Consider the following 14,662-nt stretch of genomic DNA (forward strand, 5'->3'; position numbering starts at 1 on the left):
GACCGCAACCCCCAGTCCCTGTCCCCCTGCGCCACTTGAGGGGGGAGGAGGTAGAGAAAATCAGGAGTAAAGTTAAGCCTGGGAAGAAGGGAGGGGTGGGGGGAAGGTGTTTTAAGATTTAGTTTTTATTTCTCATTATCCTACTCTGATTTGACTAGTAATAAATTAAATTAATTTCCCCAAGTCAAGTCTGTTTTGCACCCGTGATGATAATTGCTGAGTGATCTCCCTGTCCTTATCTTGACCCACAAGCCTTTCGTTATATTTTCTCTCCCCTGTCCAGCTGAGGAGGGGGAGTGATAGAGCGGCTTTGGTGGGCACCTGGCATCCAGCCAGGGTCAACCCACCACAACCACTCATACCTGAGAAACCTATCTGCCAACTTTCACCTAATCCTTTAATCCCCACATTTTCTTTCAGGTATATATGCTCCCAAACTAAACGCTTATGCTGTGCTTGTTCTTGTTTTCAATAGAAAAGATTTGGATCACTGCCTGACAAGCATAAGGTCCAGACCATATAACTTTCTTTCAAGAGAAGGTGAGAAAGACATTTGTTATATAGAGGAGTAGACAAGTACTTTTCTAATATTAATCTTTCCATACACAGAATTACAACAGGGATGTTACGTGATTGGGTAAAGGAGGTCAATTAGTGCATTATAGTGTCTTATTTAAGACAGGATCCACCCTGGGAAGGAATTTCAGAACCTTTGTTCCAGATGCAAGTTCTTATATTACAAATTCTAAAGCAGCTTTCCCTCCTTGGGCTGAGGGATTAGGGCGAAGGTAGTGTACTTTGAAATGGATATTTCTCCTTAAGCTGATCTAAACGCCTCTCTTATTTTGCAATATGAAAATAAAAAGTGAGGTAAGGATACAGAGCACTAACCAGAAAGATACAGAAGGATTTAGAAAGCACCAAGTATCCTGGTACCACACATACACATTGCATACAGATAACTGATTCACTTAACTGTATTTGAGTGAGGTGCATTACAACTGTCCACAACCAATTAGCATCCTACAATAGGATTTGGGGCCTTTACATCTACTTTTAGACATCCTATGCTTTAATTCAGTTTACTTGCTTACACCAGCCTAAATTTCAGCCATAGAAAGATGTTGATACTCAGAGAAATTATAGCAGCTGAAGTAAAGGTTCATACTTTCTCCAGCACATAGACATTCAAACAAAGAACTGTTTTTCCATTTGAAGAAATTAAGTACTATAGCACAAGTAATTTTTGTGTTTCAAATATACACAAACTGTGTGCTTACTGGTGTCATAAACAAAAAGTGAGATCTTACTTTGTGAGAGAAAAGGGCTCAACAGTGGCTGTATGTGTGCAGCAGAATAAGTCATGGCCTCCCTGGAATAAAATCAATCATTATCCCTTGAAGAAAGTAGACAGCTGGGAAGCTGAATTCTGCTCACTATAGCAAGTATATATTTAACTTCACTGAACTGCCTAGAGTCACATTAATGAATCCATCTGAAGAATTCAATTAGGTCATCCTGTCTAGACTTGAGAAGTAAATAAATATTACCTAATGCACGGTATTCAACACAAGGAAAACAATCACATTTATATGCACTTGCTGCAAGATGAAGCAAACCAGTGATACCTCCTCTGCTCACTATTTTGGGCTGACATCAGTATTTTGTTTAGCCTACACTTTATTATATTGACTGCCTGTTCCTTGTATTCAGCTGCTTTGATTGAAACACTGATGGCAATTGAGTTCTGTCTTTCAGAACAGACCTGGTTCAGTTATACAAAGATTAATCCAAATAAATGATTGAACTACTGCTTGCTGCTGCATCAGAACAGTTGCTTGAAGACTGCTATGTGTTTATATAGGGCCAGGTGCTATGTAATATGTAGCAAGAAATAAGCCCAGGCCACAAGTAGACATTCCCCTCCTACACTGAGTCATGAGTCCTCAATAGTCCCATCTATTTGCATAGTTTAACAGACAAATGGCATTGCCTTCAGTTTAGGAAGGCAATTGCTCTAACATATGTACTCTTATTAGCAGTAGGATTGCAGTAAGAGGCAACCCATCCTCATGCTGTCCTCAGCTTTATAGAGAATTTATGGCATACCATAACTGGTCTTCAGTCTTAATAACACCAGTGGTTGTGTAATGTTACCCAAGTTGATACTAAATCAGCCCTTAATCTTCTCAGCATTTTTATTTTACTTTACTGGGGTTACCATTTAACCAAGGGCAAAAAGACACATAAAATAGAGGAGCAGTGTACCTGATAAACAGGTGAGGGGTATGGACAATTCATTCTACCATTGAGTTGTCAGGATACTTCAGTCCCTTGGTGAATAAGAGCAATGCTTCCACAGCAAATAAGAGGAGGAAGCTTATACAGCTCTAGTTATCACAACTACTTTCCACTGAGCATCATTCAGAAGTAAGGAGCTTGTTTCAGTCAGTGTAAAACATCAATATCAATTCTGGGATGTAATATCATGAAAAGATCCCTACTTTTGTTTTTAGCCCCGAGGAAAATAACTGAGTGTCAAGGCCTACATCATTACTCTGCAAGCTTCATCCACAGTTGCTTTAGGGTTGCTGCTATAATTAGCAGCAGCATATTGGTGCTTGTGACTACAACTGTGTATAGACACAGACAGACTGCTCCATTTTAGAGCTTGTCATTCATATCCTGACCTGTAGCAGTTTTGGGTTTTTTTAAATGGCATAAGGAAAGCAGACCTGCAAGATTTTTGGTAACACTAAGCAAGGCATGTTAAGTTGTATTGTAAAAAGTGGAGAATGATGCTTCAAATTTCCATTCTTTTTTGCCAACAGATTTATATTTAAAATGCCAAGGTCCAAAAAAAAAAAAAGTGTTGTATAATAAATACTTTAAGCTGTAATAAATAAAAAAATTAACAACAAGGAATGCCACCCACAAGTGTGGGTATTTTTGAAAAATAAGGGGAAAAAAAGTATGGCCATAGTTCATAGGTAAGCAGCCAGAAGCTGCTTATTACAGCTATTCCACAATAATGGAGCTCTCCCTTTCCAGATGCATGTTCACAGTTTAACTCCATCAGAAATGCTCTCTTACAGAGCAAGCAGTCATGCTCTGCTCAGAGTTCAAGTTAAAAATATCTTTAACACAGATGAAGCAAGGAAGACTATGGTCTGAAGAATTCATGTCACACCATTTTAGTCCAACAGTAGGTTTAGGCTTCTGTCCAATAGATGTGTGCCCAGCACACTAGGACAGTCAAGTTTTCGTACCACCACACATCCATCATCAACATAGTAGTTGCTCTACCATCTCCGCTGTAGATTGCACAGTGAACAAGAGGGTCCGTTTGGTTTAATGGAGTCTGTCCCTTCAGTTACATCGCTGCAGCAGCATGTTTAGAGCATATTCCATTCTGTGTTTTAGTTCCAACGAGCATCCAGAAACCAGAAGAGCTGTCAGACGAAACGTTGTGGATATCCTCTCTTCACTGATGTAGGTAAGGAGATACTCCTCACTCTGACTGCAAATGATGATTTTTGTGTGATCATGATAGAAGTTCACCTGCAAAAGAAAAGAGAGTTCCTGTTTGTATACTTTCTCCTCTCAGTTTCTGGCACTTATCTAGTTTTATTGCAATAAGGTATTTTAGAAACGTTTTCTCAGGTGATGCTATCAAACTTACTTGAAATGTGCCATCATTGAAGAGCATCATTAATGCTTTATCAGATTTAAGCCACTGTAAGAGGTAAAGCCTGGGCCTGCATATATCTGTTAGGCTGGGCAGATCTCCTCCCTAGGAAAGGGAACAGACACTACATTAAGCACTCAGTTCATGTTTAGCACAAGGTCTATTTTTACAGCTCAAGATCCAGAAGGTGCTGAACTTACATCCATGAGGTTCTCTTCCATGTAGTGAGAAAAATACTTCAGTACAGTTACTTGGCTAATGAACTGTTCAGGAGCCTCTGCAGCTGAGAAGACAGAGCACTGGCCTAGCTCAGCATAGTAGTGGACTGTCCTGTAAGAGAAAGAAAGTAAGAAGGTCAGAGATAAAAGCATTTCAAGTTTAAAATCGCCTTAGTTAGTTGTCAGTTTTGTAATCATTCTTACTTTTTGTCTGGCAGAAGGCTCATATGCACCCCGTTATTGAAAAGGATACCAACAGTGTGATCTGACAGCTGGTACCCAAAGCCATACTTGTTAGAATAGTCCACCCATTTTGTAACCCACTGGAAGGATGCTGTCAGCTGTTCTTTAGGAATGCTGTCTGCTTCTGGCATGTTCTCCAGACATCCTCTCAATACCCTTGCGACTGTATCGGCGACGCTTCCCATGGTACTGTCTTCCAGGCCTGAAAGGGAAGGATTATTAGACTGACAAGAGCACACAGAGCAGGCTTTAATTCTAAACCTTTCAGTTATCTAGACTGTAATTTTAAAAAGTTTAGCCTTTATGGCTTTCCAGTTTTAATTCTTCAAAAATATTAGCTGTAAAATTTAGAGCATCAAAAATAGGGGGTGAGGAGGAAAGCAGCTGTTTGTTTCAAGCTTCTAAGTTTGAGACATGAAGAAAGTAAAGGTGAGATTTAGAACTAGAGATTACATTTTGCTGCACTTACATTCACTGCTACTGCTGCAGCTTCCCAAAGTTCCTCTGACTAACATCCGAATAGAGTCTCCAATCTGCTTAGTTTCTGGTAATGCTCCTGGCTTGGCTGCTGTTGTGATAAGAGGCTGGATCTCCTAGAAGAGATGTCAGACACATAAACATCAAACATAACACAAGCCAAGGCTTATACACAAGTTTTGCATGGCTCTCCTATCTCTCAACAAATGATAAATTCTAGGGAAACTGGTATTAATGTTTCCAGCAAGTACAAAAAGCTGCTGTTAGACTGAGCTTTAAGAAGCATGCCAGGTCTTTCCATTCTTTAGATCTTCAATTTGCATCTTACATGCTATTAATCAGTCCTCTGCTCTCCTGCCCTAGCAAGGGAACAGCTGTGTGCAGGCCTGAACACCAAATGGTAAGAGTTAGATCTCAGCAATTTATTCTTTAAGAAGTCCTAGTTAATCATGAACTGAAGCCCTGTATTTGGAAAGAGCACCTGGCAGACAAGTTTCCACACAGACAATGGAGTCTAGGCAGATACTATAATTACTCAAGAGACAAAATTGATAGTCTCCCTACAAAGGCTACCATACCTTGGTGAAGCTTGGTTAAGCCCTGTTAAAGCAACTTTGCTAATCATTTAAGCTTGATTATGCTGTGTACAGCCCCAGCTCTGGTATCCAAGTCAAATATAGTTTAATCATAGCTACTCCATCCAACTGTTATTGGATTCAAATCGAACTGCACTTGCATTTACCTCATCTGTTCTGTGTTTGTGGGGCTGCTGGATTATCGATGTCTTCTTCAAATCATGCCTGAGCTTGTAGATTTCTTCGTCTTCTTTAGCTAGTCTGTCTGTAATACAAGAAAAATACTTAACGCTGCATCTGGAAGTGCTGTTCAATTACAGAAAGCCTAACAAGTTAGCTGCAGAAAGTGTATTGTCTCCCTCCAGTAGCTTCTTCTAAACCTGCCATAGTCTCCCAGAACAGCAGTGCCATTATACACAGATCACTAAGAGACTAAACTTTAGTAGACATTACATTCTAACAGATGGCCAATATAGACTGTCAGTATGCCATAAGAAGCATTTACTTATGTAAGTTGGTGTAGGTTGCGGGCTACCATCTATACTTATTGATAAAGACGTTAAAACTAAGCCAAGGAAGCCCTGAGATGTAAATACAAGTGCTGCACTGCTATCTCATAGCTGTACATTACTAGCACGACATTGATGGCATAGAGATAGTTTCAAGCATAGCTATAGTCCACTTACTATGTGTGTCGAAGTATCTGGCTTTATCCTTTTTACCACCAAAGAGAGCAGCAGCTGCTTTTTTGAAGAAATTTTTAGCAGGATTTGCCAAATGAAAATCAGGAACAGTGTGACAACAGCTAGCAGAAAGTCTGTCGGGTGTAAAGCCCTGTGGAAATGAGATTCAAAAAATAATTTTTAGACCACAGGGTGCATTTTTAGGGTAGATATTTTTTCAGCCAGAACACTAAACAACACAAACCCGTAGGAAAAATTCATGTCGAATTATTTCATCTAAACTGGGACGGTCTTCAGGATTTTTTGACAACATGCTAGCTATTAAGTGTTTCGCAGGTGCCAAGAGAGATGAAGGCAGGCTGTATCTTGCTTCCCTTATGCATCTGTATGTTTCTTTAAGATTTGTGGTCTCAAATGGGGGTCTTCCCAACAGCATCGTATACCTGTTTAAAAGCAAAGGAAACCAATTTTATTTTACACACCCACAATACTTATCTACAACTATTGAAAAGGTTTTGTCTATCTCCTAACAAGGAGAATTTCTGCACTTGGGTTAGACATATATAAAAGGTTGCAAACTGATGCAGTACTGCATCCCCTTTGAACTCTTAAGAGCCTAAGCCAGTGATAGAAATATTTCATTTCAAAGGCAGTGAAATACTTACATTACACAGCCTAAGGCCCAGATGTCAGATTCACAGCCATGCCCTTGCTTGTTGAGGACTTCTGGAGAGAGGTAATTTGGCGTGCCACATATTGTTCTGCAAATTAAAGAGGCCAGGTTTTCCTCTCAAGTTCAGACAAGAGCTTAGAGACTCCTAAAGAGGAGTTATATAAATGTTAATAGTGTAGACATGTTTCATGGTGTCTTCATGATACAGGAACAGCAGACTCATATCTGCACTATTAGTCAGTCAGGTACCTGCCTCTGGCACTTGCTATTATTCAAATGCTCAGAGGAAAGCAGAAGTCAAAGTACAGCAGCCTATTTTCTAGAAGGGGAAATCCTGATCCCAGAAGCAATTAGCTTTTGCTATGGAACAGGATCTCTCATTTCTAAATGAATTTCGTTTCATTTACTACTAGACTTTACATTTTTTTGATTCTCCTACCTCCTCCTGTGCTCCAGTGGTTCCAACCTAGCTGCCAAACCAAAGTCACCCAGTTTCAGTTCCATGTTCTCATTAATGAAGAAGTTACCTAGCAGACAGAGAAATTCCAGTTAGTCCTTTTCTTGCAGGGTAGGAATGCATTTGCCACAGGTGCTGAGTCATACTTTGTTCAAAGCCAGAAGCTAGCCAGGATTTTTTTTTTTTTTAAAATAGGAATACTTAATGTCATCCCTTAAGCACTCCAAGTTTCCACTGTTGTCCTGGTTTTGGCTGGGATAGAGTTAATTTTCTTCCTAGTAGCTGGTATAGTGCAGTGTTTTGGATTTAGTAGAAAAATAATGTTGATAACACACTGATGTTTTTAGTTGTTGCTAAGTAGTGTTTATACTAATTCAGGGTTTTTTCAGCTTCTCATGGCCAGCCAGCAAGAAGGCTGGAGGGGCACAAGAAGCTGGGAGGGGACACCGCCAGGACAGCTGACCCAAGCTGGCCAAAGGGATATTCCATACCATATGACATCATGCCCAGTATATAAACTGGGGGGAGTTGGCTGGGAGGGGCGGATCACTGATCGGGAACTGACTGGGCATCATTTGGCAAGTGGTGAGCAATTGCATTGTGCATCACTTATTTTGTATATTCTAATTCTTTTAGTATTATTATTGTTGTCATTTTATTATTATCATTATTTTTCCTTCCTTTCTGTCCTATTAAGCTGTCTTTATCTCAGCCCACGAGTTTTTTTTTTTTCCGATTCTCTCCCCCATCCCACTGGGTGGGGGGAGTGAGCGAGCGGCTGTGTGGTGCTTAGTTGCCAGCTGGGGTTAAACCACGACAACTGTAAAGACAGACTGAGCTGATTCTATTAATTAAGCTATCACCATACAAGCGGTAAAGTGGTACAATGCTGACAGGGCTGGAAGAGTGTATTTTGAAGTAGGCAAGGTACAGAACTTACCTAGTTTAAGATCCCTGTGCAAGATTTCCTGTTCATGAAGATACTTTAGCCCTGACACAATTTGCCTGAGGTAGTATCGTACTTCTGGTTCTGTCAATACCTTCCTCGCTTTTAAGATGTGAGCCATTGACTGCAGAGGAAAAACAAAGGCAGAAATGTCACTGAACATTCACGTGCAAGATTCACCTTAAGCAAAAGTAAATCAATGCATGGAGAAGTGACAATTAAAGAAGCCATGAAAAATACCTTTTGCACATTACACATTTAAATTAGTTGCAGATTCTAGGTAAGTAAATACTGGATTTCTCACAGTTGATGCTCACCCTTCTACTGCAGTACTCCAGAAGAATGTAAATATTCTCTCTGTCTTCAAAAGAGTGGTAAAACTGTACAACATGTCTATGATTAAGCATTCTGTGCAGCTCAATCTCTTTATCAATCTGAAGAGACAAAAGGGGGGGAAGTGTTGCTAACTTTGTGTCCACAAGGTTGAGCAGACAGCTCTATCAGAACCATTTCAGAAAAACGGTTGGGCAATCCAGCACACAAAGAGAGTTTGAGGAAAAAAAAAAGTCATTCATGCACACACACCTTTTCCCTTTGATGAGGTTTTGCTACTCTGCTGTGAGGAATGATTTTTGCAGCATAAACTTTATTTGTTGTCAAATCTGTCATCTCATAACACTTGGCAAACCCACCCTAGAGAGACATATGAGAAAAAGGCAATTATAGCAGGTATGAAAGAAGTCCCACACTTAGTCATTCACCAGCTCATGTATTCGTCAAACTTCCTTTGCACAGGACAATTTGGTAAAAGATAGGTCTTAGGTTCATCGCTTATCTGAAGGTTTGTGTTGCGACTTCTCCCCCGCCCTGCATGCAACAAAGTCATTTTTGTAGGCTTGCCCGAGCTGAAGGCACGATTCCGCTTGTATTTAGGGGCAGAGATGAATCGGGGGCAGGAACCAGTGCGTGTGGACCGGGACAACGCAGGGACAAATCGGACCTCGGGCAGGTTGGGGAGCAGCAGCGCGGCAAACTCCAACATCCTCCCGGAGAAAAGCAACCCGTCCCAAGGGCTGGCGCCGCAGAGGTAGCGTCCGCCGCACCCGGACCGGCGCTCCGCACCGCGGAAGTAGTCCGCCGAGGAGGGCGGCCGGGCCGGGGCACCCCCACCGCCACCCCAGGAGGGCACGGGACCCGCCGCGGCCGTTACCTTTCCGAGCACCTTGCCACGGCAGTAGCGCTTCCCTGTCGTGGGGTCGGTTATAATTCGGGAGACCTCGGTGGCGGGGTGGGAGTGCTGGTGCGGATGCTCCTCCATCTTCTTCCTCCGCGGCTCACCACCGGCGGCTCTGTCTAGCTCCGCCTCACAGCCCTTGACGACACCGCCCGGCGGGTAGGCAATGGTCCGCAGCAGCTCCATTATTGCGCCTCGCCGGCCGGCTCGCTTGGTCCGCCCGGCGTGGCGTGGCGTGGCGTGGCACTCCCAACACCGAGCAGCAGCCCGGCTCGTCCCTTATATCGTGGCGGCGGCTCCGCCTCGGCGCTGCGGGACGGCCCCCGCCGGGGCCCCGCTCCGCCCCGCCCCGGCGGTGCGGCCGCCCACGGAGCCCGTCCGGCCCCGGGCTGCGGAGCGGCCCGCGGGGAGGTGGGCCGGACCGGGCCGCGCCACCCTGCCGAGCTGTGCGGGACAGGGAATAAACCCTGCTCGAGTCCCGGGGGCAGCCGGGCTGGGCGCCTTGGGGTAGCCCTGCAAAGCGCTCCAACTGCAGCGGCTGCTCTGCCCACCGCCATCCCCGGGTGGAAACTCTGCAAGGGGAATGCAAGGTCTGTTTTCCTAACTTGACTGTTGCTCCTTGTGGGGCAGCAGGAGTTTCTGAGGGACGAGCAGTGCTGTGGCCTATATTAGATGCCCCCAACAAGTGTCTGTTGCTCCATTACTCTTCGTGGCTGCATGCAAGGAATAGAAGGAGGCTTTCCCACCTAAGCAACTCTGCCACAGCAGAACACCAGGGCCTGATTTTTATCTCAGCACGATGCTGAGGCCCATGGACTTGTTCAGACAGTGCAAGTCATTGGGGTACATGCCCCAGTGCCAAGGAGCTCCCCTGTCCCTCCTTTTGTATGGGGAACCCATACCTATTGACACCCCCAGAGCTGTCTGACACAAGAGGTTTAGGAGAAGGATAGTCAGCTCAAATTTTATTTTCACAGGCAGAAACATTTCCTTAAATATACCAAATGCACATAAATAAACTAATTCACATTTTGAAGACCCCTAAAATGCAATGGTAGTTCAGGACCTCTGATCTAGATGTTTGAGTGTAGACAACTGTTGAAGAATAAAGTGTGTATGGGAAAAAAGTTTTGAAATGTGAAATAGTTTTGCATTTCTTCCATTCTGAAGATGCAAAAATGCTGAAGTTCATTACTTCCTTGGTTTATTACACATTTCTGAAGTATTGTTTGCTTGTTGGCACACACTAGGAATACTTTTGCCCACTTTCATTGCTGGTAAAAATAAAAGTCTGGTTGATTTAATACAAATGAATCTCAGAGCATGTAACTGTATGAATGATTTCAGTGTCAATCCTTAAAACATCCCTCATTTCAGATCTTAAAATAACAGCAAAATATACTTATTTTATAGTGTCAAGAACAGTATGCATGTTTTATCAGAAACCCCCCAATAACAGCAAAAGTGCAGAACAACAATATTTAAGTTTCCCTAAATAAATATTGCATTATGAAGGTAGCAGTGCTCAAGTGTCAAATATATTTGATTGTGTACACTCTACTTCTACCCATCTGCAGTTTTTTACTGGACATGCGCTCTTGCATGCAGGTCTCTTACTTCCTACCTCTCTCTATGAAATCTAGTCAAGTCATGTTAGTATTACTAGAGATTATCCATAGGGATGCAGGTAAAAACAAGAAGAGGGAAAAAGTGTGTGGTGGGTTGACCCTGGCTGGATGCCAGGTGCTCACCAAAGCCACTCTATCACTCCCCCTCCTCAGCTGGACAGGGGAGAGAAAATAAAATGAAAGGCTCGTGGGTCGAGATAAGGACAGGGAGATCACTTCACCAATTACCTTCATGGGGCTCCAGCATGGGTCCCATCCACGGGGTGCAGTCCTTCAGGAACAGACTGCTCCAGCGTGGGTCCCCCACAGGGTCACAAGTCCTGCCAGCAAACCTGCTCCAGCGTGGGCTCCTCTCTCTCCATGGGTCCACAGGTCCACAGGTCCTGCCAGGAGCCTGCTCCAGCACGGGCTTCCCACAGGGTCACAGCATCCTTTGGGCATCCACCTGCTCCGGCGTGGGGTCCTCCAGGGGCTGCAGGTGGATATCTGCTCCACCATTAACCTCCATGGGCTGCAGGGGGACAGCCTGCCTCACCATGGTCTTCACCAGGGGCTGCAGGGGAATCTCTGCTCCAGCGCCTGGAGCACCTCCTCCCCCTCCTTCTTCACTGACCTTGGTGTCTGCGGAGTTCTTCCTCTCACATCTTCTCACTCCTCTCTCTGGCTGCAACTGCCACTCCCCTGTAACTTCTTTTCCCTTTCTTAAATATGTTATCACAGAGGTGCTACCACTGTTGCTGATTGGCTCAGCCTTGGCCAGCGGCGGGTCCGTCTTGGAGCCGGCTGGCATTAACTTTATTGGACATAGGGGAAGCTTCTAGCAGCTTCTCACAGAAGCCACCCCTGTAGCCCCCCCCCCCGCTACCAAAACCTTGCCAGATACAGAGTCTTTACTCAGTCCTGTGCCCACCCGCCCCTTAGCCTTACAAGCATTGGCTTCCCAGGCAAATACTGTTTCCCTCACCCAATTTAACTTTCTCCAAATTAGTATCCGTTATTACAAAATAAGTTACCTAATGTGAACGTGATTTCTTGATGCTTTGTTTTCTGTCAGTAAGTTGCTTTGGTCTGCTGTGCTGAAAGGCTTATAGGGAAAGGGGTAGCTATAGGTACTAAGTTCAATACTTAAGTGCTCCAGAGGCATCTAAAAGCTTATGTACTGGTACTTACATTTCTTACACTTACATTACTTACATTTCTTAGCTTCTGTGGAGACCTACTAGATATTTTGCAATTAATATATTTCACTTTTTCCTTCTAAAGCTGTTCTCCTGGATAAAATAACGTTAATGCAAAGACTTGAAACTGACCCTTTCATATCTTGCAAGAGGAAAGCCATCGTAGCCAGCGCTCCGTAATCTCCCACTTTTTCTTCCAAGTTACATCAGCAGAGTGCTCAAGTATACCTGCAGCCTGCATGAGAAGCTCATTTGCAAGTTAGCTAAGATAGCAGCAGCTTTGTAGCCAGGTTGGTATGAAGCACTGCAGTTACCCTGCCAAGAAACAGGGCAAACAGCCCAAACTCAGGCTTCAGACATGCCTTCTGTCTCTGGCTCCAGAAAAAAAAGAGTAATCCCTTATCCAAACAGCTTCATTTTGACAGAAATATACAACTTTTTCATAAAAGCCTGATTATTGAGGGTCTGGGAAGCCTGAGCGTACATAAATCCCTGAGTCAGATGAGGAATTGGAATTTGACAGAGTCACACGTGGCCTAATTGCAAGCTTGTAGGAAGAAGGTCTTAGCAGGAACTGTTCGTTCTTACCCTGGCATAGGGAAAAGAGGTGTTCAGAGACTTAAATTTCCAGAAAGAAGTGCATTAAATCCTGGACGTCCAACTCCCTGCATATTACAGAGCCTTGGCATTGTGTTCAGGGCCATGAATTTGCCAGGGCACCTGTAGGGCGTGAGAAGACTTTGTTACAGTAGCCTGGGATAGTTCGCTTCTTCCCATCCAAGTATGTAGAGTCCCAAGCACGTTTTATCTCATTGTCACGGTAACCCAGGAGAGTTCGCTTCCCCCCCCATCTGCACCCACCTTTGTATGGGCACCAACATGGCGGCCAGCTGCGGATCTCGGAATTCAGACAACAGCACCTGCATTACATCAGGGGGTTTGCTAATGAGCAAAACAAGACATTGCATATGTATGATATGTTAATCAGCACAAGTTTTATTATGCTCCCCTGCGGTGCTTTCCCTTGAGTTTCACCCCCGAGCAGGGCTCCGCTGCGTCAGGTCCCTATTTTGACTAACGTTGGTGTCCTAGGGCTCCTACCATGGTAACGCTATGCTTTCAGTAAAGCCAAAGCTTTCACTCACTGAGTGTCATGCCTTATCCCTGAGGGATCTGCACCTGCTTTTCACTCATAACAGCACCCAAGTCCTTATGTGAAATCAGTATCAACACCATCTACCTGACCTCCAGACTGTCTCACACCTGAACTTCCTTCCTACGATGCCACAAATATGGTTTTCCATCAGCAGTATGCCAATTTGAGCCAATTCACTATGCTCCCATAGTCACACACGTTGATAGCTCCCCAGTCCATAGTGGGCTCAGGTGGCAGCCCACACTGGTTTGACAGGCAGAGCTGGCCTTTTACCCTGCTGGCCTCATCGCTTGCTTTTTCCTGTCAAAACACCTGCTCTCCTGTCTCAGGTTAGCTCTCCGCAGGACCGTGTTTTCCACTTCGCCAGTCATGGAGTGCCCTCAGCTGCTGAAATGAAGTTATGACAGTTTGTTCAAAAAGTGTATTCTGCTTAAAGTTGGGACAAACTAACAAGCCCCACAAATAGCATCATCACTGGAATATGTACCAACATATACAGGTGAGAAAAGATACACAGCTGTACTGGTTTAGGCTGGGATAGAGTTCATTTTCTTCATAGTAGCTACTATGGGGCTATGTTTTGGATTTGTGATGAAAACAGTGTTGATAATACAGGGATGTTTTAGTTATTGCTGAGCAGTGCTTACACAGAGTCAAGGCCTTTTCTGCTTCTCACACCACCCCGCCAGCGAGTAGGCTGGGGGTGCACAAGAAGTTGGGAGGGGACACAGCTGGGACAGCTGACCCCAACTGACCAAAGGGATATTCCAGACCATGTGACATCATGCTCAGCATATAAAGCTGGGGGAAGAAGAAGGAAGGGGGGGATGTTCAGAGTGATGGTGTTTGTCTTCCCAAGTAACCATTATGCATGATGGAGCCCTGCTTTCCTGGAGATGGCTGAACACCTGCCTGCCGATGGGAAGTGGTGAATGAATTCCTTATTTTGCTTTGCTTGCATGCGCGGCTTTTGCTTTTCCTATTAAACTGTCTTTATCTCAACCCACAAGTTTTCTTGCTTTTACTCTTCCGATTCTCTCCCCCATCCCACCAGGGGGGAGTGAGTGAGCAGCTGTGTGGTGCTTAGCTGCTAGCCAGGGTTAAAGCACGACAGTCCTTTTTGGCGCTCAACATGGGGCTTGAAGGGTTTGAGATAATAACAGATTTGATTGGAATGTGCTAGATCAAATTTATAGCTGTTATTGCTGTTTAGCTATTAATTGGCAAGCTACTGTGCTTGTCATGGGGCTTGCTTGCCTCACTGTATATTAGAGTCTAGTGCTCGTTAGTGGCTGCTTTTTGCTTTCGCTGCTTGCTGTGCTGCTGTACTGCTTATCATCTTACTCTGCTGTGCCTGGGTACATTTTGATAACAGCAATGGTGATGTGCCTGGGCTGGCAGATGGCCAGGGCATCGCTGCTGTTTCTGTGCTGCTGTATTGGACAGGCTGGAACTCCAGTGTGAACTCGAGTCGAAGGGACTGTGATCTGTGGATGAGTCCACACA

At 44.3% G+C, this 14,662-nt stretch overlaps 1 protein-coding gene across 1 annotated transcript; it reads right to left on the reverse strand.

The window, feature by feature from the left end:
• Window positions 1–2,823: 2,823 nt before the first annotated feature.
• Window positions 2,824–9,380, reverse strand: LOC127028584 (serine/threonine-protein kinase PLK2-like). The gene is made up of 14 exons (XM_050914310.1): window positions 9,171–9,380; window positions 8,546–8,653; window positions 8,278–8,394; window positions 7,955–8,084; window positions 6,997–7,084; window positions 6,550–6,645; window positions 6,129–6,327; window positions 5,888–6,035; window positions 5,369–5,466; window positions 4,619–4,742; window positions 4,111–4,351; window positions 3,889–4,018; window positions 3,683–3,793; window positions 2,824–3,561 (listed from the first exon to the last, which is right to left on the reverse strand). Exons 1-14 carry the CDS (start codon window positions 9,378–9,380, stop codon window positions 3,370–3,372), a joined length of 1,992 nt encoding a protein of 663 aa, XP_050770267.1. The 3' UTR covers window positions 2,824–3,369.
• Window positions 9,381–14,662: the final 5,282 nt, after the last annotated feature.

Source organism: Gymnogyps californianus, unplaced genomic scaffold, assembly GCF_018139145.2.
Source record: "Gymnogyps californianus isolate 813 unplaced genomic scaffold, ASM1813914v2 HiC_scaffold_344, whole genome shotgun sequence".
In the NCBI taxonomy this organism is placed as follows: Eukaryota; Metazoa; Chordata; class Aves; order Accipitriformes; family Cathartidae; genus Gymnogyps; species Gymnogyps californianus.